Raw genomic sequence first — 27,375 nt, forward strand, 5'->3', positions numbered from 1 at the left:
AAATTACCATTTAACTGAAATGTAAACACGAAAATTTTAAATTTAAATTAAACTAATAAAAAAATATTTTATATATAAAAATATTTTTCTTTTATTAAGTTGGGAGATTGCTCCTGAAGAACAAGTATTGCCGCCCCTGGGTGACTGGTGTTTTACTCTTTTCTTTTGTCCACTAGAGTTTAGTTTTATTAGCTTTTCTGTCCTCTTTTTTATTTATTTCTAGTTTCAATTTTTCATTTTGCTTCCCCTAGTGTGAGCTCACGTGATTAGCTTTCGGAAATGACAAAAAGTAAAGTTAAAAAATAATAATAATAATAATAATAATAAAAAGTACAAGTGAGTATCAGACTATTTAACTTTATTTCTTCTTAATAAGTTTTTTTTTTTCCCCATTATCTAGGTACAATGGTACATGTTAATGTTTATTTATTCTTTTAAAAAAAGTATTATTATTATTAATTTATTATTACTATTATTTGGGTTTGAAATCCATATATTAAATCATTATTTTATATATAATAGTAACACTCCTTTGAATTAATAATTTTATGTTGTGTGTGTGTGTGTATATATATATATATATTAAGGTTGTCCAAGCAAACCAACCACCCAACGAAACTAATGGAACCAACCGTCGGTGGCCTGATTTGATCCCTTTATCAGTCGGCTATGGGTCTAGTCTCTCAGAAATAGACTCTGACGGGTTGAGTGGCCGGTGTCCACCAAAACCTGAGCTACCTAACTTGATTGGAAAACGAACCCTCGAATCTATCGGATTCTACTCAGATCCAACGACTTTTAGACCCTTCGCCACTTAAATCCGACCACGTTTGGCCTTTCTTCACTTAGATCCGCTCAAATCCGATGATGTTTGATTAAATCTGCTCAAATCTAGCGATGTTAGGTGTAGATTTTCTCAGATTCAACGATGTTTGGTGTGAATTCGACGACATTTGGCTTAGATCTGGCAAGGTTTAGCTTAGATCCACTCAAAATTTGACCGAATCTCTCTCCTCTACTCAGATCTAGCGAAGATCTACCACCACCACCGCTCCATTGGTTCAATCAAATCGACCGGTCATCTGCCAAAGCCCAATCCGACTCAACCCACGGTGGTTGTTGGTCGGTTGTAGGTCATCACTTCTTCCACTTAATGGCGGGTTGATCTCAAACTCAATCTACCCGACCCATAAACAACCATAATACACAAAAATTTTGGAACAGCCCAAGGTGGTTGTTCCTTGTTCAAAAAAACTTTATTAAAAAATTAAAAAGTGACTAACTTTTTAAATGATTTTTTCAATTATATATATATATATATATATATGAATCTGAAACATTTTGAAACGATATACCAAAATAAAGTCTCTCTCAGAAGAAGATAGTAGCGAGCTAAAGTCGTGAGCTTCGTCGTTGATCACAATCTCCGTAACGTTTTCTTCACCACCACCTGCCATTTTCTATCTCACTGATCAACTCTTGTGGAAAGTGTGTGAAACTAAAGTGAAAAATGCAGAGAGCTATGAGCTATGGTATTGGTCCTATGCTTGCTTATTTGGACTCTTTGCGTGAGGGACTATGTAAGAATATTCGCATTTTTAGGGCCTCAGGTAAGTTCCAGAAGCAAAAAAGTTTTTTGGTTTATGAAAAAAATAGAAAAAGATGAGGCAAAGACTTTTGGAACTTTCTTAGTGGGTAAGCCAAAGAAGTGCGTAAGAACAACGTGGGAACTGTGATGTCATTGTACGGTTGGACAAGGATTACAAATTTTACTTTCCTTATCCGGTGCATAGTTTTTAGGACGTTTTAGGGCCGATTGGTTTGTGTTTTCAAACAACATTTTTTAGTTTTTAAATAGCATTTCACGTATTTTAATACATTTTTTTACCTACACATATTTCAAAAAATTACAAACAACAAATTTCAATTACTCTACCAAACACCTCCTAATTGTGCCGTAAATTGTTTTTTGATTTTTTCGTTCCTAATATATGCAAATATTTAATAAAATTTATAAAAAAATTATAGGTTTATATATATAAAAAGAATATTATTATTTATGTAATAATATTTATCAAGTCAACTAAATAAATAAAACTAGCACGTGTTTATAACATAAATATTCAAATTGCTTAAATTTAAAATAACTATATATTACAAATGACCCAAATTTATTTTCATTATATTCATCATATTGGCTAATCAACCTCATCTAAGTCAATGCTATTATTATGTTTATCATTTTGCAAATTTATTTCTTTATTAAAATTTTCTTCATCGTCACTAACATTTACCATCTCTTCTTGTTCTTTTTATTTTAATAATTTTAAAAAAAATTCTTCATGGCATTCTAGTTTCTTGGACTTATAAAATAATGAAAAAATAATAATTATATTTTCAATTAATATCTTATTCATAGTATAGAAAATAAATTTATAAATATTAAAATGAAGCATATATATGTACTGTGTAATCCAAATTTTGTAGAAGAAAGAGAGGAAAAAAACTTAAGAATATGTTATTTTGTTAGGTTAAATTAAGTAACCTAATAATTTTTTATTTAAAACAAGTCTAACAACTTGTTAAATTTAAATAAAAGTACAAATTTTAACAAAATATCTCATTTTAAAACATTTGTTTATGTATTGTATGATACGTACGATTTTATGATACTATACGATTTATACGATACACACACTGTATCGTACGATTCATGAGCACCTATGATATGCCAATATGATACGGAACTTTTTACACACGATACGATACGTATTGCGTATCGTACGATATTGACAACTATGTCCGTGTGTACGAAGCATGCGCGATAATACGATAAATTAGTGTTTTCTTTTCAGTTTTAAATGATAATTTCAAAATTATATAACTTCAAAATTAACCAAACTAATGTTATTAATTCCGTTTAAGAACTTGTTTTGGTTTATTCAATGGAACAAAATATTTTATATCAACCTATTTTGGTATATCGTTTCAAAATGTTTCAGATTCATATATATATATATATATATATAATTGAAAAAATCATTTAAAAAGTTAGTCACTTTTTAATTTTTTAATAAAGTTTTTTTGAACAAGGAACAACCACCTTGGGCTGNAGTAGACCCCTGTATTTTATAATACTTACTAAGGTTTTTTTTTTTTTTTTTTTTTTTGTCCTTTTTAATTGCAAGTAATTTGAATATTTTGGATAAACTAATTCTGCTCAATAAAATTAAGATTGTATTTAGGTGAAAATTTTTCCATTAGTAAAGCTATTCAGCTAACAAGTGTCAGTTTTCAGAAAAAATTGTGGCGTTTTTATTTATTTGGTATATGTCGTCCACATCACATTTTTCAGTTTAGTAGTTACTGTATGCCTCTGGTCCCATTGATAAATAACTTTATAAAACAATGATGTCTGAAAAAAACCTATTAAAAGTTCGATAAGTTTCTATGGCAAGCAAATTTAACAAATGATGAAGCTTTTTAATTGCCAATAGGTAAACTGGGGAGGGGGGTGGGGGAGATTAATAAGAAGAGTTGTTAGCTTATTTATCAAAACCAATGATGAACTCAATGGAGTGTAAGTGGCTGGATGTATGGTGTTAGAATGATTAATTTGTTAAAATTAATTTAAATATCATTTAAACTTGCCTTTTTGATTGTATGAAGCGTTCCATCGACCGTAGTTAAGTACTGTACCAGTATGAATATTACGGATCGAGTTAAGAGGGAATCATTTCTTGAATTGTGAATTTTGCAGGTTAAAATTGAGACCTTGAAGGGGAAGAAGTTGGCATTGTATTTTTCAGCATCATGGTGTGGCCCCTGTCGCCGATTCACCCCAATTTTAATTGAGGTGTACAATGAACTCTCTTCAAAAGGTGATTTTGAGGTCATTTTTGTCTCGGGTGATGAAGATGAGGAGTCCTTCAAAGGGTACTTCTCCAAGATGCCATGGCTTGCAATCCCATTTTCAGATTCAGAGACACGTGATCGCTTGGATGAATTGTTTAAGGTTAGAGGCATACCCCACTGTGTAATCCTTGATGAAGAGGGGAAAGTTGTGAGTGACAATGGAGTTGAGATCATTCGGGAGTATGGAATTGAAGCATACCCCTTCACACAACAAAAGATCAAAGATTTGAAAGATCAAGAGGAAGCAGCCAGGAAGAATCAGTCCTTGAGATCTATCTTGGTATCCCGCTCACGTGACTTTGTCATTTCATCTGATGGAAAGAAGGTAAATTTTCATGATGTTGCTCGTTATTTTGTTCATTAACATGAAATATAGTATTCCTCTCCCCTAATCTGTATTTATTCTTGATGTACAAGGTGCCTGTCTCTGAACTTGAAGGAAAGACAGTGGGTCTTTATTTCTCATTGTTCTCGTACAAGGCTTGTGATGATTTTACTCCAAAACTTGATGACGTTTATGAAAAATTGAAAGCGAAGGGAGAGAACTTTGAGATTGTGTTGATACCACTTGAAGAGGATGAGGAATCATTCAATCAAGGCTTCAAAAGCTTGCATTGGTTTGCACTACCTGTCAAGGACAAGAGCTGTCAGAAGCTGGCTCGGTACTTTGAGCTCGCAGCCCTCCCCACTTTGGTTATTATAGGGCCAGATGGGAAGACTCTTCAATCCAATGTTGCTGAAGCAATTGACGAACATGGGGTTCTGGCATACCCGTTCACACCAGAAAGGTTCACAGAGCTTGCTGAGGTGGAGAAGGCAAAACGGGAAGCTCAAACCCTGGAGTCAATTTTGGTTTCAGGAGATCAAGATTTTGTGATTGGAAAAGATGGAGTCAAGGTAACCTAAGATTTATTCAATGCTGCAAACTTTTATAATAGCTTATGGATTATGTCAGATAATTTGGTCCAACTGTTGTGATGATGAATGAATTCGTTCCTCCCACTAATGGTGGAAATATTTGTATTTAGTTCTTGGTTTATATGCGGTATTCTATGTGCTATGTAGAGAAGTTTGCATCCTGTTAAAATGAATTTGATCACTTGTTTACCTTTCCAGATTCCAGTAACAGATTTAGTGGGAAAGAACATCCTACTTTACTTCTCAGCACATTGGTGCCCTCCATGTCGCTCCTTTCTACCAAAACTTATGGATGCATACCACAAGATCAAGGCAAAGGATGATGCCTTTGAAGTGATTTTCATCTCTAGTGACAGGGACCAAGCCTCTTTTGATGAATTCTTTTCAGGAATGCCATGGCTAGCGCTTCCCTTTGGTGATCCTAGGAAGGCATCCTTGAGCCGTACTTTCAAGGTCCGTGGCATTCCCCTGCTTGTAGCCATTGGACCAAGTGGCAAGACTGTGACAAAAGAAGCTCGAGATATTATAATGACTCATGGGGCTGATGCTTATCCTTTTACTGATGAGCGGTTGAAGGAGATTGAGGCACAAATTGAGGAGTTGGCAAAGGGGTGGCCTGAGAAGTTGAAACTCAAACTCCATGAGGAGCATGAGCTTGTGCTTGCTCGTCGTAGGGGTTATATATGTGATGGGTGTGATGAGAAGGGACAAGTCTGGTCATATTACTGTGATAAGTGTGACTTTGATCTTCATCCAAAGTGTGCCTTGAAAGAAGACAAAGGAGCCAATGATGATTCCAAGGGGGGAGAAAATCCCCACGAAGGATGGAACTGCGATGGAGAAACCTGCTTCAAAGTTTAATGATACCGTTTCTTAAATTCGAGATCATTTGATCATTTGTGTCCTTTCCTTTTCCTGAGTCGTTTGTGAATTGTGATGTAAGTCTTAAGTCTTTAGTTTTTATGTGTGCTGTTGTGGTAATAATGACCTTTCATGTTGAATGTGGTGCCAGCCTATAAGTTATTATGCATACTGATGCAAGTGCTAATGGTTTTAGTGAGTTGCGTAATTTGAGAAGGGGTTTCTCTTATTATTATTGGACTAGATAATTTCCAGCCCGCCTTTTTGGATGCTTTGCAAATTTATTTGAAATAATTTTTATGTTTTTTAAGACTTATTTATAGTACTCATGTTGTTGTATAATATTTATTTTTTACTACAATATTGTTAAATGCTATGAAAATAAATTTTTTTAAATCATATTTTATATAATAAAAATAAAATATCTTATAGAATTGTTTTCCAAATAGTAAGTGAAATTGCTCTATTAATCTAAATTTATGAGACCTAAATTTATGAGGTTGGAACAGTCAAGATTTTCTTGACATTTCTAGGAAACTAATATATTATATTACATGTAGGCTTTATTTTTTTTAAATGATTAAATAATTTTGAAATTTATAAATTTAAATTCAAAGTATAAAATATTTTCATATCCTAAAATTTCAAAAATTCAAGTTGTTTGGTTCTAAATATTTAGTCATAGATGTTTAGGTTCTAAATATGTTATACGTTGGCAAACTGAGAACAAAAACTTGTTTAGGGTTAGATCTTAGGGTCTTTGAAGTGTTTTAGACATTGTTTAAGTTGATACAAGTTAAGATTCAAGAACATACAAACTGCAGAAATTAGAATTCAAAATCTGTCAAGCTTACCGATCGAGAGAAGCCTTCAATCGATTGAACTGCGAATTTGTAGAATTTTAAATAAGGCTTAACAACCTATAAAACGTTTAGGGTTTGAGTTCAATACTACTAGGTATATAAGAAAAACCCTAATATATGTTTTTCAAGTCTTGAGAGTTACTTTTGTAAGATTTGTAAGGTTTTGTATTTTCTAACTCTATTAAGCACCTACTGGAAATCAAATCCATATTGCTAGTCCTTGAATCGAGTTATTTCGTTGGTTTTCCTGAGTTATCACATTTTGTGTTATTTAGTTTTTCTCTATGTATATTATATATGATGAATGTTTAACCTAGACCTGAATAATTAATCTAAGTAACTACTTGGCTAATAAATTACGTTAAACATATTGTGTTTTCTAGGGGGTCTAAAACTTAACACAAGCAATCTCCCAAACACTTCATCAACTACTCAATATTCACAACCAAATACCGACCCACAAATCTCAAACACCCATTTCATTATCTCAATGAAAGGAAATCATTTGTTAGTAACGATATATTGAGAATGTGATAAAATAAAGAAAAAATTGTTAAAAACATTTCCAGTTATAAAGATTTAATTTCCTTTAGCTAGGCTTCCACATAAAGTAAAATAAAAAATAAAAAAAATAACATGATAAACACTTTTAAATCATCATTGACTTTAACTTTTATTGCCATAGCTCATATCGATATTGCACTAAATAGTTGTAAAAAATTACAAAGAAAACTAAAAATTATGAGTTCTAAAACATAATAATAAAAAAAGAACTAAGCTCATCAATATTAATTAGAATATTTCTTTAAATTTCTCTTTTTCTCCAAAACAAAATACAACTATTGCTTTTCCACGCCAAACATCTAAAGACCTAAAGCCAATCACATCATTTATAGAACCTACACCTCAACATCAAAACAATAAGGCAAAGTCATCACTCAATAAAAAAAAAAAAGCAAGCCTTCTTCCTTGGTTATAGCCAACTCATATGGGATAAGATAAGATGAGACAATGAAGTTGGAGCTAGATAGGTGTCATTGAAAGGTGAAAGATATATGACATCATTCTTGGTTGGGGTATATTTGAGATGGGATGGCATGAAGGGTTATGAGAATGTATATATAAAGAAGCGGAATGTATATATAAAAAAAAAAAAAAAATGTAGGCCTTCTTCCTTGGTTATAGTCAACTCATACGGGTTAAGATAAGATGAGACAATGAAGTTGGAGCTAGATAGGTGTTATTGAAAGGTGAAAGATATATGACATCATTCTTGGTTGGGATATATTTGAGATGAGATGATATGAAGGGTTGTGAGAATGTATATATAAAGGAGCGGAAGTGTAAGAGGTTTTTAGCTTGAAACATTGAACCAAAGAAAACAAAGAGTCTTATAAAGAATCCTTATTTTTTAATAGGAAAAATCTTGAATCACTAAACCAAAGAAACCAAAAAGTTTCTATTTTTTTATTCTTATCTTGTGGCTTTAAAGGTTATTTCAATTTTCTTTTCAAATAGAGTGCCACATTGTAGAAACTCATACTCTCTCACATGAGATTTTTGTTTATATATATATGTGTGTGTGTGTGTGTGTGTGTGTGTGTGTACCCAAAATATATGGCTATTGGGCTTAACCTTTACTTGGGCTCACAATCTATTTGTTTTGTGGGCTTTTGTGTTTCCTACTATGGGTGGTCCTATGCTCGGCAGACCCTAAATACAATTCTATTTCCTTAAGCCTCACTTTCTCCCTCACAGGATCGCTCCTTTGCTCTCTAAGCGTTTGCTCTCTTCTCTTAGTATTCTTCCCAGAATTGTCAACCCCCAATTCCTTATCCTCTTCTCATATTTATAGGTCAAGATAAGTGGAGGTGTTATGATTATTTCTTTCTATTAGTGTGAATAAAGGTCCAATTCTATTGCCTTTAGGTGGGTTTTTATGTGGGTGAGGTGCTAGTGGCATTGGAACTGATTCCTACCTCTAGAAGCTAGCTCGACAGCGATGTTCTCAAAGCCACTATCGGGCAGCCGAGTATAGGGGTGTCGTCCAAGAAAACTCGCTCTTGACCAGGCTAAAGGTGATTGGGAGGGGTGTGATCGAGGTATCCATACTATCGTGGCCTTGTTTCAGTTCTAGGGCCTAAAATGGACCCAGAGGTGTCTGGATCGAGGTCGCAAGTCACCAATGAGGGTAGGGTGATGTATTGGGCTATTTTTCGAGTCCCAAGGTCCATTGGGCCTGGGGCCCTGGCTCTTACAATATATATATATATATATCTCAATGATTGATTGATTATTACTACATATTTTAAACCTTGGCTAGTGCCAAAAGGGGGATTATTTGAGAGGGGGAGAATAATAAGGAAAAAAATAGAGTTTTTGAGTTGCTAAGAGGGAGAGGAGAGTTACGGGAAAAGTGGTTCGAAGTATAGTTTTGTACATTCTAGTCATTTTCTATTCTTCTCTCTTCTCCTCTTTCTTTACTCATTCCATCCAAACATAAAAAATTATTAGATAGTCTTTGACTTGTGGAGCCCACCCCTCATGTGAGAAGAGGGAGTATTGTTACCGGAGTATTTACGTATTACCCTCCAAACATAGGGTAAAATATGCTACAAAGTATGAGCCTTTATCTATGATGGAAGTTTAAAATGGTAATCCTTGGCCTATTTAAGAATTAACTAAACAAAATCCATAACATGCTATGAAACAAACTCATGAAACCTTTCTCTTACAACGTATGTAAGTTCCACGTGTAGGTTTTACATGCTGTGAGGAAAATTAGATGGCAATTTGTACATCTTTATATTTATAATAATAAATCTAAATCATAAAACCAATGAAGTTCAAATTGAGATGATCGTTTTTTAGTTGAAAGAGGGTGATCTCATGAGACCATTTCATGAAACCCTCTCCTTGTGTAGCAATATTTAAAAGTCATTGGCTTTAAAGGTTTTTTTATTTATTATCTTTTTAATCTTACAAAGAATCTTGGAACCAAAAAAAAAAAAAAAAAAAAGGGAAAACAAATTCATCCAATTTTCTATGTTGTCAAGAGTCGCACATTCTACATCCGATTAAACAAACAATATATGAAATGAAATTTAATAAAGACTTAGTGTAAAAGCTCGTATTTATACCCTTCAACATCAGTGCACCACATCAGATTTTTGTAAATTAATAAGGGTCATGCTAATGAGTGCCCTTAGGGCACTCATTAATAATCCATTTTAGGAAAGTTTTAATAATCCATTTTCCAATTAATAAATAGAAGCTTATACACACAATCATACTTTTATTAATACCCTTCTCAACATTCAACTGAAGAGCCACCTTTGCGAGGAGTTATCGACTATGTCGCCAACACCTTTAAATTAAATAAATATTTTTAAAAAAAATGCTTTTAACATGTATACCAAAATTTTGTGATGTTCAAGATGAGTTATATGTAAGGATGATACAAAGCAATGTTTTAACATCTCAAATATATACAGTACACCATCCCAAACAAAAAATTATTAGAGCATCTCCACTGGCTTTTTTAAAACTAATTTTAGAGAGAAAACGCCCCAAAAACCTACTCCAACAGCTTTTCCATCTCCATTTTTTTTTTTAAATTACTACAGTACTTCTCTACAAGTAAAGAATACTGTAGCGTTTCATGTTCACACTTCAAACGTTTTTAGCTAATATAATAATCAGTTATTGAATAAAAAATTGTTAAAAGATGTGTAATCGATAAAAAAAAAATAATAAATAAATAAAAAAATAATATTTAAATAAGATAGAGAAATGATAAAGAATCGGTTGAAAAGATGTATTTGAAAAATTAAGTAAATAAAAAATAAATATCACTATATACTGTTTAAAAAGTACAAAAATAAATAAAATAAAAAACTACTAAAAATGCTTATACGATAAATTTTTAAGAGCAACCCCTTGAAATTGCCAAAGGCCGCCTAGAGTATTATTAGACTATGAGGTATATAGGACTAATGGGCTGGCTGGTGGCCTATTATAAAATTAAGCACTGAAGGTCCACTAACCTAAATCGCAGAGCACCACCCTTTATTTGTCTTTTTCGAAAATCGAGTACCTGTCCCTTTGCGTAGACATGGGACTAAAAAACCAAAGTCTTCGTCTTTATCCGAAGTGTTATTTTCCAAAAGAAAATGAATTGTCAAATAAAATAATAATAATAACTCTATCTATTGAATTAACTAACCTTTATATAAAAAATTTAAAAAAAAAAAAGTAAAAATGCTAAAGTTATTACAAATTTTTTTTTATAAAGTTTACATAATAATTTGGTAATAAATAATTAAATAATTTTTTTTATAATTAATGACATATCAGTTTATAAACTCAATATAATAAAATTTGTAATAACTTTAATATTCAAGTGGAATTGTAATTGTAAATATGATGCTCAGCCTAGAATTGGAATGATTAACCAGACATATTCAGGAGGAGCTATAATAGAAATATGGTGCTCAGCCTGGAATTGGAATATGGTGCTCACCCTTAGTTCTCATGATTAGGGAGAGTAATATTAGTGATATAAAAAATTGAACAAAAAAAAAAGTTCATAACAATTTTCGCAATGATTAAATTGATAAGTTTTTACTGATTCTTATCTTAATCACAAACATCATCTTTTTACTTATTACTATTACATATAAGATACATTTTAATAAGCTGTTATCAAACAATATTTTGAGTTTAAAATAAACATTTGTAAAAGAGTTTTAAGAAATTGCTGTTGTGAAACGGGGTTTAAATTTTAAAAACTCACTTTTAAGCTCTTAAAATGCTTAACCAAAAGGACCCATAAACTGTTGGGAAATTTTGTGTCCACAGAATAAAATGGAAATAATATTTGTTATTTGTCAATCGTCCTATCCTTCACTAAAGTGCCATATTCACCAAGATGCTTCTATCTATCAGGCAACATATTATAACAATTAAGAAGTAGACGTAGTACAGGTCAGTTTTGAACACATATTTCTCTCTATTTTTCACCATTTTCTATTGATATCAGTTTCTTTTACTCTGGATTTTCATTGTTGAGTAGCTTTCATCAGTCTTAGAGGAAGATGATAATATGAAATACATTTAAAAAAAAAAAAAATTCACGATGATAATATGATATAATATATATATATATATATATATATATATAAAAGGAGTAGTCTTCAATTTGGGAAGTTTTTAACGAAATCCGTAAAATAAACTATATCAAGTAGCTTAATCAATTAAAAATTAAATCCATCTTTTTTTTCTTTTTTCTTTTTTTTTATTTTTTTTATATTTTTATGATAGCATTATCTGAATAGTAGCTTAGTTTGTGTTTCTTTTAGGTTTAAAGATAAGTATGAAATACAATAAATAAGAGATAATTAATGAAATCATAATCAGAATATTAATATTAATAAGTGTCTTTTTTAATCGTTAGATTTACTTAAATTCAATGATTCTTGAACTCATCTATATATATATATATTAGCAATGCTTAGTACACATAAAATTTGCTATTACCACGACAACCAATGTGCACACAGAACTGGCCATTAATTCCACATGTGCACCGATCACAATATACCACATCAACATCTTGACGTCACAAGACTTAGCGAATAAGAATGTATTTTTCAACCCTTGTGACTCACGAGTAAAATTGTAACCAGAAGTGCAGAGAAACAAAGGCACAGACTATAGTTGCAGACATAAAGAGAGTGAGTGAGCACAGAAAAACACAAAGACATGGCAAACGGCGACGGTGACAACGTTTCTCATGATCTAATTTCGCTTCTCTCGTCCGAGGAGAGGGACTATCTAGTCCGCAACAACGGCGATCAGGTATTATTTACTATAAGTAGTAGTAACAACACAGTATTTCCTGTGTGAAACAACAAAATGATATTTGTCTTGTTTCTTGTTTTTTTTTTTTTTTCTTTTTTAAATATGATAGAATTATGGTCCGTTTTTAGTGTAAAGTATAATATTTTCTAGAAACAGCAAAATAATGTTTTTAAAAAATATGACAGAACTTTATCTTTTGCTTTCGCTGCATCATGATTTATTTTTATCTTTTGATCATTTAGTTCTTTGAAGATTTTTTTTTATTATTATTACGTATTTTATAAATTTGAAACGTTTTTAGGTGATTGTTAGAAAGAACATGGGAAATAAATTAAAAGGGAAAGATATTTTAAAATTAGACCATTATTCCATTAATATAGGATCATCATTTTATTTTTTCTTGAAATAAAACACATAACTAGAGAAATAGAATCCTAATTTTTAACCTTTTTTTTAGGGATGGTCTTTTCAAAATTAACAATTTTAAGGACACCCAATTTCTCACCCTAATTAAGCTGTCAACTTATGATGGGAACTACGTTACTTTCACATGGATTTCACCACTTATACTATTATATTATGTATCAATCACAATTTGACATATTGGTTGTGTGTTTGTAGACTTGTTGTTTCTAACTAGATATTTAGTCAGCTCATATTGTCTATAAGAAACCTAGTCCATTAAATATTTATGCAAGTACCTACTTCAATTAATTATCTGAAATTTTAAGATTTGCAAGAAGATTTGACTTTGATCTTATATATGCTGAGCTAGATCAAAATGAATTTTGCTTTTGTTAATCATATATTGACCATTGAAAAGGGCTTGGATTTAAGATCTTCTATGTGTTAAAATGTTAAATATTTATATTTATCATTTCTTATCCATTTAAACTTCTAAGGATACGTAGTAATTTATCATTGCGTGCATGACTCCTTTAACTTACCAATTTTGGGGGGAGAAAAGAGAAGAATCATAATTATCTTTTATGTTTTTTCATAGGTTAAAATCAGTAATTTGATAGGAAAGACAGTGGGGTTGTATTTCTCTGGCTCATGGTGCGGTCCATGTTGCCATTTCACTCCAAACTTGGTGGAAGTTTATGAAGAGCTCTTGCCTAAAGGTGACCTTGAAGTGGTCTTCATCTCTTCTGATAGGAATGATGAGTCATTCAATGGCTACTTGGCCAGGATGCCTTGGCTTGCTATTCCATTTTCAGATTCAGAGACCCGGAAACGCCTCAAGGAATTGTTCAAAGTGAGGGGCATCCCTAACCTTATCTTTCTTGATGCCACTGGGAAGGTTGTGACTAATCAAGGGGTCAGAATCATTGGGGAATACGGAGTGGATGGTTATCCATTTACTACAGAAAGAATCAATTTCTTGAAAGAGGAAGAAGAGAATGCCAAGAAGAACCAGTCTTTGAGTACTATTTTGGTTCATGGCTCCCGCAGTCATTTAGTTTCCAATGATGGAAATGAGGTATACTTTTGGCTAAGTACACTGATAGCTCTGCTCTGGTCCGGTCCTGTTCTTCTAAATATGTGAATGACATAATTAGTTAATTACTAGTTGTTAATGTTATTTGTTGGCAGGTTCCTATACCTGAGCTTGAAGGCAAAACAGTTGGCTTGTATTTTTCAATAAAAAGGCCATGCCTTGATTTTACTCCAAAACTTGTGGAGGTTTATAAGAAACTCAAGGAGAGAGGAGAAAGTTTTGAGATTGTGTTGATATCTCTGGACGATGAAGAAAATGATTTCAAAGAAGGGTTCAATACAATGCCGTGGTTGGCAGTGCCATTTAAGGACAAGTGCTGCGAAAAGCTTGCTCGTTACTTTGACCTTGAAACTCTTCCTACTGTAGTTGTAATTGGGCCAGATGGGAAGACATTAAACCCAAATGTGGCTGAACTCATTGAGGAGCATGGTATTGAAGCTTACCCTTTTACTCCAGAGAAGCTTGCTGAGCTTGCTGAGATTGAGAAGGCTAGACTTGAAGCACAGACGCTAGAAACAATTTTAGTTTCTGAGGAAAGTGATTTTGTGATAGACAAAAGTGGTTCCAAGGTACCATTCTTGTTGATTGGTAAAAAAATTTAATCCTTGTTGCTATCAATTGAAATTCAAATCCTAGAAGTTTGATGAACATTGATATTTGAATAGTACCAATAAGTGAATTGTCATAAATTAATTTTGAATTATGTATCTGGTTAGGTCCTGGTGTCTGAACTAGTTGGAAAGAACATTCTGCTCTATTTTTCAGCTCACTGGTGCCCCCCATGTCGCACATTCCTGCCTAAGCTTGTAAAAGCATACAATGAGATCAAAGAAAAGGACAACGCATTTGAAATCATATTCATCTCAAGTGACCGTGATCAATCCTCGTTCGATGAATTCTTTGCAGGCATGCCTTGGTTAGCCCTCCCATTTGGTGATAAGAGGAAGTCATTTTTGGCACGCAAGTTCAAAATTCAAGGCATTCCTGCAGCTGTAGCTATCGGCCCCAATGGCAGGACAGTCACTAAGGAAGCCCGGCAACTCATAACAGCTCATGGTGCAGATGCTTATCCATTCACCGAAGACCATCTGAAGCGATTGGCGGAAAAGGCTGAGGAAGTGGCAAAGGAAGATGAGAAGAAAGCAAAGGAGGGATCTGCTTGCGATGGAGGTCACTGTCGTAAAGCTTGAGAGCATTCAATGATAAAATATGCGTACGGGTTACATACTGTTGGTGATTACTTAGGTACTACGTTATTGTAAATTTTTGTTCTCTGTTAGTGTGTCTTGTGTGTAATTAAGTGTCGCTAAGTGAAATATGAGCGTCATGACTTCAAAGTACTATTGTATAAGTATGGTGTGATAAGACTGAAGCTGCAATGTTAGTGTTCTTGTTCTATCACTTCTATGTGATAAATATAAACCACTGGTCTTAAGTTTTTGTGACTTTGAACCTTGAAGTTTTGTTTCCTGAGATAAATATCCCTCAAAGAATTAGACTCTGTATTTCTTACCGTCACTATATGATTCATTTGTTACATTGAACCTCTAATATTTGGGGAACATAAAGCTGAGGAGGAAGTTGCAACATAAAACAATTGGATTGGTGGAAGATATTAAGGGTGTTTTAGAACAATTTATGTAAATTTATATTATTAGTACACTTTTAGTGGTTAAAATTTGAGGTTTTTTTATTTATTTATTTTGGCCTTTTTCCTTTCACAATTTTTATTTTATCTTGTTATCTTTGATTTTGATTTTATATTAGCCCTGTCATCCATTTTTGTTAGTAATTTTTTTTTTTTAGATAATTCTGTTGTAATTTAGTTGTACATATATTTTTTTTCTGCCTATAATTATTAAATTCTTGCATTCTATAACATTTTAGAGACAGTATTCTATAAAATAGTTAAAGATAAAGCGTATTTGATGGTAAGATTACTAACAAATTGAATATAAAAACAAAATCAAACATAAGTGATCAAAATTAAAATTGTGAAATGTAAAAAGTCAAAATGAAAACAACTTCAAATTTTAAGGGCAAAAAATATATTTCAGTCATTAAGTTATTATTAACTCATATCAAACATGAATAAAGTAACGAGTTGTAGAGAAAAAAAAAATCATATAAACAATAATACAAAGGCTTTTGATAACAGGTGTGATTGGACTTCTGATAAAGATGAATTTATTAGGTTAGCAAAACAAAAGATGAATTTATTAGGTAACACTACATTGAGGAGCAACGTAAGTAAAAAAACAAACATTTCTTTAACAAAAAAACATTTCTTTAACTGATTTTTTTTTCTTAAAAAAAAAAAAAAAATCTATAACTGATTGAAGTGCCATTGCACCCAAAAAGTTGTTTAAAGGCACACCGCACTCATTAATTGGACCTTAATATAAAGAATAAATAATAGAAAGCGGGAGAGGAGAATCGAGAGATCGTCGGCGTTGTTATTATTAAGTCCCAATCATCAAGGTATATAATGAATCCATATTTATTTGTTCAGGACTATTAAATGACCTTACTTTTAACTTTTAAGTGAAGATGCCTTTGATAAATTGAGTTTTATGATTCTAAAATTTAAAATTTTACTACAATAAATGAAATATAAAAAAAAAAATTAGATAAAACTCTAATAAATATAGAAAAGTGTAAAAAAGAAATTAACAATAAACAAATTAGTAATATCTATATATAATATGAATAATACTAAAGATACAAATATTTTTACAAAAAATTTTACAAACTATTGATGTGGTGAATAATTATTGGTAAATGAAAAAATAATGTTAATGGTGGACCTAGATGAAACTAATAAAAACTGGTCACATTAACCATTTATAAAAATGTTGTAAAACAGTTTGTGGTTGTATTATTACTCATATAATATTTAAAAGCTTATTGTAGTATTTATTATTGCTACACTCTTGTTTAACCATATCAATATAGCATTTTAGACCACTTTGATCCATTTTGGTTTACTTCAGTTCATTTTCATCCACTTTGGTCCATTCCGGTTCATTTTAGTCTATTTGGTCTATTTCGCTCCATTTTGATATATTTTTATCCAAGCGGTCCACCTCAGTTATGGTTTGCCAGGTTTGGGAGAAAAGGTTTGTGTAGAAAAAGGAGTTGCTTCTTTAATAATTATGCCACATTTTCAGCATAATGTTAATAGATTCTTGATAAAATTACATTTTTCTTATATTATTAAAGTCTTGTATTTTTTTTTTTCTAATATAAGTGATGGAATTACTTAATTCTACTTCCTCTTTAAGTCATTCAATACATGTAGAAGATGAACCGTTTGTAAGGGTACTAAAAACAAATTCCAACCAATATATTACATTATTTATGAAATATCTTGCCTTATATAATAATTGAATGTAAAATTCATTATATTTTCTTGAAATAAAAACAAAAATATAAATGAATTTGTAAAATCTATTGTTAGGGCAGGGTTTGGATCCTTAGCCCAAAAGGTAAATGGATTGAGGCCCAAAAAACCCAATACAATGAATTTGTAGAGAGTAGGCTTAAAAATTAGACTTCAATAGATCGAACAACACGCACAGTGAATTAAAGATAGTAAGAAAGCAAAGAAAGACAAACTTGTCAAAGAAATCCTTCCTCAGCAAAATTCGAGGAGAGTGGTCCTTGAATATATTTTTTTTAAACTTGGATACAATTTCAGATTTTGTTGCTACAGTTTTTTCTCTCCCGATTTCTTCCTCGATCTTTGTCCTTGGAGGATCTCTCTCATTATATAGCCTCCTTTGGTTGATCTTGGCATTCCATTTGTTGATTATGCAGGCCACTACTTGGGTGCTTGTCCCATCAGACGCCCTTCCAAGTCTTTGTGAGTTGCAACAACCAAGACAGTACTATTTAGGAGTCTTCTTCACATAAATGCAGTCAGGGTGTTTGGTGAGGTGCATTAAATGTGGTGGCAGCTACCATCCCTCTAATCACGTCAGGGCTAACCCCCTCTTTGATGCTCTTCCTCTACAACGTGGCCCCCTCTTGTAATGTGCCATTGACGTGGCCATGGCTCGCCTCTCCGACCTTACCATCTGAGTGTACGGACTCCTTGGAACTGTATTGGTCTCTTCGACCTTGGGTATGACATGTGGCATGATTAAATTTGTGTACCCCTAATAGCCCCTCAAAACTCCAATTTTTCCCTTTATCCGAGGAGAAAAATGGGGTTTTGATCCTGAGTGATTGACTCTGCACATGTCTATGTTTTTCCCATGTGAGAATGTCACTTCGCATGCCCTATAACCCCTCCTGGTGCTTTGGAGTCCGTAGTGTCTCATTAAATGCTCTAGGCGTTGCCCTGTTTCCCACGTCCTACGGTGAGATGAAGATCCTATGGCTGATATTTTTCCTTAAATTTAGGGCGGGGTAACTTCTACCCAACTCCACCTCCTATATAAAGCACATGGGGGATTTATTTCTCCCACTTTCCAAATCTTCGAACTCTCGAGACTTCTCAATTCCTCAAACCTTCAAGACTTCCTAAATCTTCAAACTTTCAAGAAGCTCCTGAAGTGACCCTTGTCCTTATTTTTGTAAGTTCCCTTATACTTAGATTTCTCTCCTCCTCGGCTAGTCTACTCGGCCTTTTTTTTTTTTTTTTTTTTTTTTTTTTTTTTTTTTTTTTTTTTTTTTTTTTCTGTTTCTTTCTTCAAATTTCTTTCCCTTCTCCTTAGGCTACTTAGATAGGTAGGTTCTCTCATTAGTAGATACCCCAGCAAGTATGGAGGGGTTTAGGGCCCTGTATCAGATTCCCCAGGGGGTATCCTTACGGTATTGCCTTCTGGGTGAGTGGTATACCCACAGAAAGGAAGGGGAAGTCGTCATTCCCATGATTGCCTTCATATAAGGGGGGATGAGGCTTCCCATGGGTAGAGTAACCAGGGACTACCTAATCGCCCATAGGATATGCCCCCACCAATGCGCGCCTAATCTATTTAGAGTCCTAAGTAGCATAGACGCTCTCAACGAGCAAATGGGGTTGGGCCTTACCTGGCATAATGTTGTTTGGATGTAGGAGTGCCATTTGCTTGCAGACTCGGGCTATTACCTTAAGTCTAGGTCTTTAATTGTTAGGCTCATCTCATGTCTCCCCAAATCTAACAAGGGCATGAAAGATGACTTTCTAATCGCCTCAGGTGAATGGCATGATGGCCTTCACTGCCCAACACAGGAGGGAGCGTCAGGTGGAACACCCTAGGTTTAGGTCCTTTAACATAGGAATTAATCTTGTATTTTGCTTTTTCTTTCGTTCTTTTAGCACTTTGCTTCCTTTTGTCTGAGGACCAGTTTTTCTAACTGTGGTTTTGCTTCTCGGCTTCTTTTTTCTTGTAGATAAAAGATACATGGCTCCAAACCTCAACTTTGTTAACGTTCCAAATCTCAATAGAGTCCTGAGATCCGAAGTGTTTATAAGCAAGGACAGACAGTTGAGAGCTGGCTATCTCATTCTTGACTTTCAGCTCTTGTCTGACAAGTTCCAAGACGTAGGCAACGCGATTAAAGTGAGTGACCCTCAACTAGCTCGGATCAACGTTTCAATGCTCGAATTCTTAGCACGAGAAGGCACCGTACAAGTTGATCTGCCCTCCCACCGTGCTTCCCTTAAAGCTGTGGCTCCAAAAGAGGAGACATCTTCCTCGCACCTGTCACTTGAGGCAGAGATAAACCAATTTCAACTCAAGGAAGAGAGAGAGAAGCAAGGAGAGCCTGTCATTCAGGACTCGGACTCAGAGAATGAGCTTGACAGACTTTCAGGTGTTCACACCTCTGGCCTCGTTATTACGCGCATAGCAAACGATTCAGAGGAAGAAGAAAAAGAAATAATGCTGCTGGAGAGGAAAAGTCTCTGCAAACTCCTTGTAAACAGAGCCAAGGGGTCGGCACCCAAAGACACCTTGGGGTCTCAACTCCCCCTGCTCTTCCTCCTCCTCCCCCTCCTTCGGTTAATCCCTTCAGGCCTACCAATCTGAAGAAGAGAAAGAAGGACAAAGAGGTGGTCGAGGAGGGGGAGTTGGTCCCTCAAAATGAGGAGGTTCCTCCCAAGCTTCTAAGGATGGCCAAGGACAAGGCGAGGGTTTCCTCGATCGAGAGTAAGGAGGGTCAGCCTGTGGCTGAGGTGCGCCCTCGGCATCCAACATGGAACCCTCAGCTAGAGTTGGATGGGGATTACCTCGCTGACGCTCTAGAGTAGCCTCTCTTATTGCCCAAGGACATGGCTACTCTGAAGAACGTGAGGCAGAAGGGCCTTTTTCTGTCCTTGAAGAGGGACTTGGCCTTGGTAAGCTCCTCAACATGCCTTAATAACCCCATGCTAGGTTATCCTCTTCTTATTTGATAAAGCATTCTTCTATTGTTTTTGTGCAAGCCATCTTGGAAGTCTTTATAGCCGAGGAATGGGTGAAAGATGCTTGAAATGAGGCTAGGTTCACGAACAACCTCCGCGCCGAGACCAGTAAACCATTGGTCGTAGCCGAGCAGAAAAATAAAGAGCTCATTATGAAGCTGGCAACCGAGGAGAGGGGCGAAAGAGCGCCGAGGCGGGCCTTAAAAATGCTCAGTATCAGGCTGAGGAGTAACGCAAGAAGCTCCACTACGCTAAGATAGAGCTAGTCACGACCAAACAAGAGGTTATAGATCTGAAGGCAGAGCTGGAAAAGGCTAGGGAGGCTGCTCAGGCAGCTAAGGCAGCTGCGGATGCCTCAGAGCAGAAGTTCTACGACCTTGAGGTGCAAGAGACCAAGGCCTGCCTAACCGAGGAGCTGGCTAAGGTCTGCAGGGACTACTGCCAAGAGGTGTGGACTGAGGCAATCTTAATTTCTGTTTCACACATAATGCCTTGATGAGTTTTGTTTAAGTGTTTCAGAATGATAGATTGTGAAAGTCTACCTTGCCATGAACTCTCTTCTTGCAAAGTTTTTCAAGAGTTTGTAGTAGGTATAGATTTATTTTGTACTACAACAAGTGGTTATGAGTTTTGTGATTTAATACTTCTCTCATGATTATTTGTTTTGTTGTGGTTTTGTCACGGATTATCAAAGAGGGAGATTGTTAGGGACATTTTTTATGTAGTTGGTTAATCCTTTGACAAAATACAAAACTTGTAATTTGGTAGATCTAGGATGGGTTTAGTACTTCAGGAAACAATAGTTCAAGTCAAGTGTTATAGCCATGAAGATCTAACCAAGAAACAAGTGAAAAAAAAAAAAAACTATTCATTAAAACTCAACAACAATCTCAACAGAAAGACTTCTATCGAGATTTATTGCTAAAGCCCGACGCAAGCTGTTTCTGTCGAGACTTACGAAATCAGAATTTCCAAATCTGATTTTTAGCCCATGCTAAAATATTTATGTAGAATTTCTTTTCTCACAACCTTAGACATATATAAGGCTTATTTTAAAGGTCGTTGTGCATGCAGAAAGTGCCCTAGTTCATTATTCTCTCTGAAAAAGCTACTGCGTCTTTACGCCAAGGGTTTTATGACCAAGAAGCTTCCTGATCTTCATTGTTAATGAATTGAAAAACTTTGTAGCCAACAACCTCTTCAAGTTGCTGAAGTTAGTCATGTACTGGGATCCGTGCATCATTGATTAGTCACGTATTAGGATTCGTACATTGAACGGAAAGATTGTCGCTACAATACAAGTCTAATTGGGTATTGGGGTAAGAGTTCAATTATAGGTTGGTATTTTGGGATAGGCCAAAAAGTTTGGTAAGATTCCTTATTCTTGTAACCGCTTGTGATTGATAATAGTAGATTCTTGGGAGTGGTGACCTTAAAATCACCTGGTGGGGTTTTGCTTCAGTGGTTTTCCCCATTTGTAAACAAATTACTGTGTCAATTTTATTTTCCGCTACATTTAGATAATTTGGTGATTTGTTTGTGTTGCCACACTATAGCATGAAATTTGATCTAATTAATTAACTTGGGTAATTAATTAATTAATTAATTGCAAGGGGTTAATTCATTTTAACCTAACAACTTAAAAAAAAAGGGGTAGTTTTGAAGCATTTTTCTAAGACATGGCAATATCTTCCTAAACAACATTTGGGGACGTTCTCTTGTATTTAAGATCTTAACGTAAATCTCTACTACTGAATTGTATTATAAGCAAAACAAAGACCCAAAATTAAATATTCAAGACATATTAGAATTAAAATCTAGGAAACAATAAACAAAAAATATTCTTACCAGCCTTACTTTTCACCCACCTCAGTGAAAGAGACTCTATCACAGTAATGAAGTTTTACTCCAGATCAGTGGTGGAGTTAGGAATTTTCCTAGGGGGGCCAAGCTAAATATAATATAATTCTTAAGTAAAAAAAAAAACTATATTCATAGTTAAACATTCACTCAAAATTGTCCATTTTGTCAAAATTTAGGATAAGTTTTAAGGAAATTATATCTATTTGCTTAGAATCACATTTTTTAATCCTTCAGGCGGTTTAACATTTTAGAATTTTAAAATATGCATAAATTGTGGATTTTTTGCTCATAGATTATTCACACTTTAACTAATGGTGTAAAATTAGGGAGATAAATGCAAACAATTAACCAAGCTGTAAACCAAATATAAATACATTAATGTACAATAAACAGAACCATTTTATAATATAATATATAGACATTTAATTTAAACTAACCTAATCATTTTGCATTAAGGCAACAGCACAGTAACAAACAAACAAGTAATCAACAACAAATACCCATTTCTACCCACCAAAAAAAAAAAAAAAAAAAAAAAAAAAAAAAAAAAACAACAACAACAACAACAACAACAACACATACGTACCCATCAAAAAAAAATACAACACTAAAATTATATTAAAAAAAATGTAAAGAAATTGGACAGCCACAAGTTTTTTTTAAGAAAAAAAAAATTGGCAAACAACCACATATTAAAACACAGTTGTATAGCAGTATAACACTCAGTATTTCAAAACAAAAGCAACAAAAGTAGTAAAGCTAGGCGGCAAAAATGGCACACTACCACTATTTAGCAAAAAATTTAGCAATCTACCACTATTCTGGAAATATGTAGGGATCTACCACTTTTTTGGAACTCAAGTTTATGAAACTCGAGTTTGCCATGAGACTCAAGTTCCATAAACTTGAGTTCTTTGAAAAAATATACTCTGAAAAATTTTGAAAACTTTTTATGGTACTCAAGTTTATGGAACTCGAGTATCGTAAGTAAAATTTTAGTTTATGGAATTCGAGTACCATAAAAAAAATGTTAAAATTTTTCTTGAGTACCCAAAAAGTGGTAAACCCTTATATATTTCTGAAATAGTGGTAGATTGCAACATAGTTCACAAAAAGATGCTATTTGGCTATTTTCGCCTAATTTTTAGTCTTAAAAAGTCTTTCAGATAATAATTTGGTGTTTGAGATGGCATACATCTAAGATGTTGAAACATTGCTTTGTATCATTCTTACATATAGCTCATCATCTTGAATATCACAAAATTTTGGTATATATGCTAAAAACATTTAAAAAAAAAAAAATTATGTTATTCAACAATGTTGGTGACATATCCGATAACTCCTCGCAAGAAGGCTCTTCAGATGAAAGTTGAGAAGGGTATTAATAAAAGTATGATTGGGTGTATTAGCTTCTATTTATTAATTTACAAAAATTTGATGTGGTCCGTTGATATTGAAGGTAATAAATATGAGCTTTTACACTAAGTCCTTGTTGAATTTCATTTCATATATTCTTTGTTTTATCAATTGTAGAATGTAAGACTCTTGACAACACAGAAAATAGGATGAATTTGTTTTTTTGTTTTTGTTTTTTTTTTTCCCAAAATTCTTTGTAAGATTAAAAAAATATATTAAATAAAAACCCTTTAAAGCCAATGACTTTTAAATATTGCTACACAAGGAGAGAATTTCATGAAATGGTCTCATGAGATCACCCTATTCCAACTGAAAAAGGATCATCTCAATTTGAACTTGATTGGTTTTATGATTTAGATTTATTATTATAAATATAAAGATGTACAAATTGCCATATCATTTTCCTCACAGCATGTAAAACCTACATGTGGAACTTACATATGTTGCAATAGAAAGGATTCATGAGTTTGTTTCATAGCATGTTATGGATTTTATTTAGTTAATTCTCAAATAGGCCTTAGCCCAAGGATTAACATTTTAAACTTCCATCATAGATAAAGGCTCATACTTTGTAACATATTTTACCCTATGTTTGGAGGGTAATACGTAAATACTTCGGGAGCATTGCTCCCAGACGTGTGGAGCTCACCCCTCATGTGAGAGGAGGGAGCATTGCTCCCGAACTATCTAATAATTTTTCATGTTTGGATGGAATGACTAAAGAAAGAGGAGAGGAGAGAAGAATAGAAAATGACTAGAATGTACAAAACTATACTTCCAACCACCTTTCCCGTAATTCTCCTCTCCCTCTTAACAACTCAAAAACTCTATTTGAGATCTCATGTGAGAGAGTATAAGGTTGTACCATGTGGTACTCTACTTGAAAAGAAAATTGAAATAATATTTAAAGCCACAAGCTAAGAATAAAAAAATAAAGGCTTTTTGGTTTCTTTGGTTCAATGATTCAAGACTTTTCCTATTAAAGAATAAAGATTCTTTATAAGACTTTGTTTTCTTTGGTTCAATGTTTTAAGCTAAAAACCTCTTACACTTCTGCTCCTTTATATATACATTCTCACAACCCTTCATGCCATCCCATCTCAAATATATCCTAACCAAGAATGATGTCATATATCTTTCACCTTTCAATGACACCTATCTAGCTCCAACCTCATTGTCTCATCTTATCTTAACTTGTATGAGTTGGCTATAACCAAGGAAGAAGGCCTGCTTTTTTTATTGATTGACAACTTTGCCTTATTGTTTTGATGTTGAGGTGTAGGTTCTATAAAGGATGTGATTGGCTTTGGGTCTTTAGGTGTTTGGCGTGGAAAAGCAATAGTTGTATTTTGTTTTAGAAAAAAAGAAAAATTGAAAGAAACATTCTAATTAATATTGATGAGCTTAGTTCTTTTTTTATTATTATGTTTTAGAACTCATAATTTTTAGTTTTCTTTGTAATTTTTTACTACTATTTGGTGCAATATCGATGTGAGCTACGGCGATAAAAGTTAAAGTCAATGATGATTTAAAAGTGTTTTTTTTTTTTTTATATCTTATTTTATGTGAAATTGGTAAATCCAAGACTAATACTTTTGCCCAGTTAAAAACGAAAGTGGCCAAGAAGTTGGCTGGGTGGAAAGAAAGGCTGCTCTCAACGGCCGGAAAAGAAGTTCTCATAAAGGCAGTGGCTCAAGCTGTACCAATCTACACAATGAGTTGTTTCAAACTCCCTAATGGTTTTTGCGATGAGCTAACTAGCATGGTAAGTCAGTTCTGGTGGGGACAGAAGAAGGCGGAGAAAAGGGTTGCGTGGATGAGCTGGGAAAAGTTGTGTCAGCCAAAAGAGAAAGGGGGCATGGGTTTTCGGGATTTGAAGGGTTTCAACAAAGCACTACTAGCCAAGCAAGGGTGGAGACTCCATACAAATCCTCACTCCTTGTTTGCTCGGGTGTTTAAAGCCAAGTACTTCCCGGATAGTAGCTTTAGTCAAGCAAAGCTCGGTCACAACCCTTCTTTTGGATGGAGAAGTATAATAACAGCACAGGAAGTGGTAAAAAAGGGGATACGGTGGAGAGTAGGAGATGGACGTTGCATCAAGATATGGATTGACAAGTGGCTTCCTACACCATCCTTATTTAAGGTAATCTCTCCACAAAACTCTCTTGATGCCGATGCTAGAGTATGTGAGCTGATTGACCATGAAAAAAAGGAGTGGAGTGTTTCTTTGGTTAGACAAATATTCTGGCCCTATGAGGCAGAGACGATGCTAGGCATCTTTCTAAGCATAAGCCTCCTTCCGGATAAATTGGTTTGGGCTTGCACAGTGAAGGGCAAATTCACGGTTCGTAGTGCCTACCAATTAATAATGGAGGATAGCAGTCTGGGTAGAGGAGGAGCAAGCTCAGACAACAATAAGGTGAAGCAAATTTGGTGGCGGATTTGGTGCATGAATATACCAAATAAAATCAGAAATTTTGCTTGGAGGGCATGGAGAGATATCCTGCCCAACAAAGTGAACCTGAGGCGAAGAATGATAACAAAAGATGAGCTGTGCAATGAGTGTGGGGGAGAACCTGAAACAAACTGTCATATGTTCTGGTTTTGTGAGAAAGCAAAAGAAATATGGGAGAATAGCAAACTGGTTTTCCCTTTTCACATAGAACCGTGGTGGAGTTTCTTGGATGTGGTGTGGAAGATTATGAAATGTAATGCATCGAATTCGGAGCTATTGGAACCACTATAACAATATGTTGGGAGATGTGGAAGAACCGGAATGCTGTTCGGAATGGGGTCCACGGAGCACTGGGAAAACCATAGTAAAGAGGGCTTCAACTTTACTGCAAGATTACCGTGCTGCAACAGAAGAGATACCACCGACCAGACCATCGGAAGCCGTGAAATGGCACCCTCCCGACCACCCTTTTTACAAGATGAATGTGGATGCTACTGTGCTGAAGGAGTTACAAGCGACAGGAATAGGAACGGTGGTTCGAGATGGGGAAGGCAAGGTCTTGGCAGCAATGAGCAAGAGGGTCCTTGCACCATTGGCCACTTTGGAAGCTGAAGCAAAATCAATGGAGGTTGCGGTCCAATTTGCTTGGGAGATGGCTTTAGGGACATTATATGCGAAACAGACTCCCTGAGCCTTTACCAGGCGCTCGTGGCTCCACAGAGGCCCCCACTTGTATTGACACTATTGTTTCTAGCATTTTACTATCAATTCAGCATTTTTGTTGTATTTCTTTCAGTCATGTTAAGAGGCAAGGCAATAGACCGGCCATATTTTAGCCCAATTTACAAGACATGTTAGAGATTTTGTGGTATGGTTGGAGGAAACTCTTAGCCTAATTGAGCACGCGTGTGCCTAGGATGTAAGCACTTCTTCTGGTAATCAATAAAGGAAAGCATAGTATTCCCATCAAAAAAAAAGAGAATTGGTTGTCGTAAAAATGCCACACGTTGAGCATGAATTCCCAGCCATAAAAATAGGAAGATAACGTTGAAAATTGGTTTGAGGTGTCCATATTCATGGAGGTACAGTACTTCAAGGACTTTATGCATGTAGGGTCTTCTTCTGGAAGGGTTGTGTCAGAAGGACACATGTCTATGTGGGTTGAAAAGTGTCCACCTATTCCTCTTTTCTTTTTTTTGGTTAAAAGTGTCCACCTCTATCAACACACTTCATCGTCACCCACTCTGCATATTTCAATGAATTTTTTTCTTTCTTTCTTTTGTGGGTCACGTCCCGCGCTGCATATTCCAATGATTTTTTTCCTTTTGCG

The 27,375-nt window shown here is 34.4% G+C and overlaps 2 protein-coding genes across 2 annotated transcripts; both read left to right on the plus strand.

The window, feature by feature from the left end:
• Positions 1–3,760: 3,760 nt before the first annotated feature.
• On the plus strand, positions 3,761–5,926 carry LOC111996468 (probable nucleoredoxin 1; the record flags this gene model as incomplete). Its single annotated transcript, XM_065768585.1, is given in 3 exon segments — positions 3,761–4,240; positions 4,333–4,812; positions 5,032–5,926. Coding segments are annotated over 3 exon segments (1,623 nt in total), but the record flags the coding sequence as incomplete, so codon positions are not given.
• Positions 5,927–12,220: 6,294 nt separating this feature from the next.
• Positions 12,221–15,365, plus strand: LOC111996451 (probable nucleoredoxin 1). The gene is made up of 4 exons (XM_024028432.2): positions 12,221–12,416; positions 13,423–13,902; positions 14,016–14,489; positions 14,637–15,365. The coding sequence occupies exons 1-4, from the start codon at positions 12,321–12,323 to the stop codon at positions 15,108–15,110; spliced, it is 1,524 nt and encodes a 507-aa protein (XP_023884200.2). The 5' UTR covers positions 12,221–12,320; the 3' UTR covers positions 15,111–15,365.
• The last annotated feature ends 12,010 nt before the right edge of the window (positions 15,366–27,375 follow it).

The sequence above is a fragment of the Quercus suber genome, unplaced genomic scaffold, assembly GCF_002906115.3.
Source record: "Quercus suber isolate HL8 unplaced genomic scaffold, Cork oak 2.0 scaffold_967, whole genome shotgun sequence".
In the NCBI taxonomy this organism is placed as follows: domain Eukaryota; kingdom Viridiplantae; phylum Streptophyta; class Magnoliopsida; order Fagales; family Fagaceae; genus Quercus; species Quercus suber.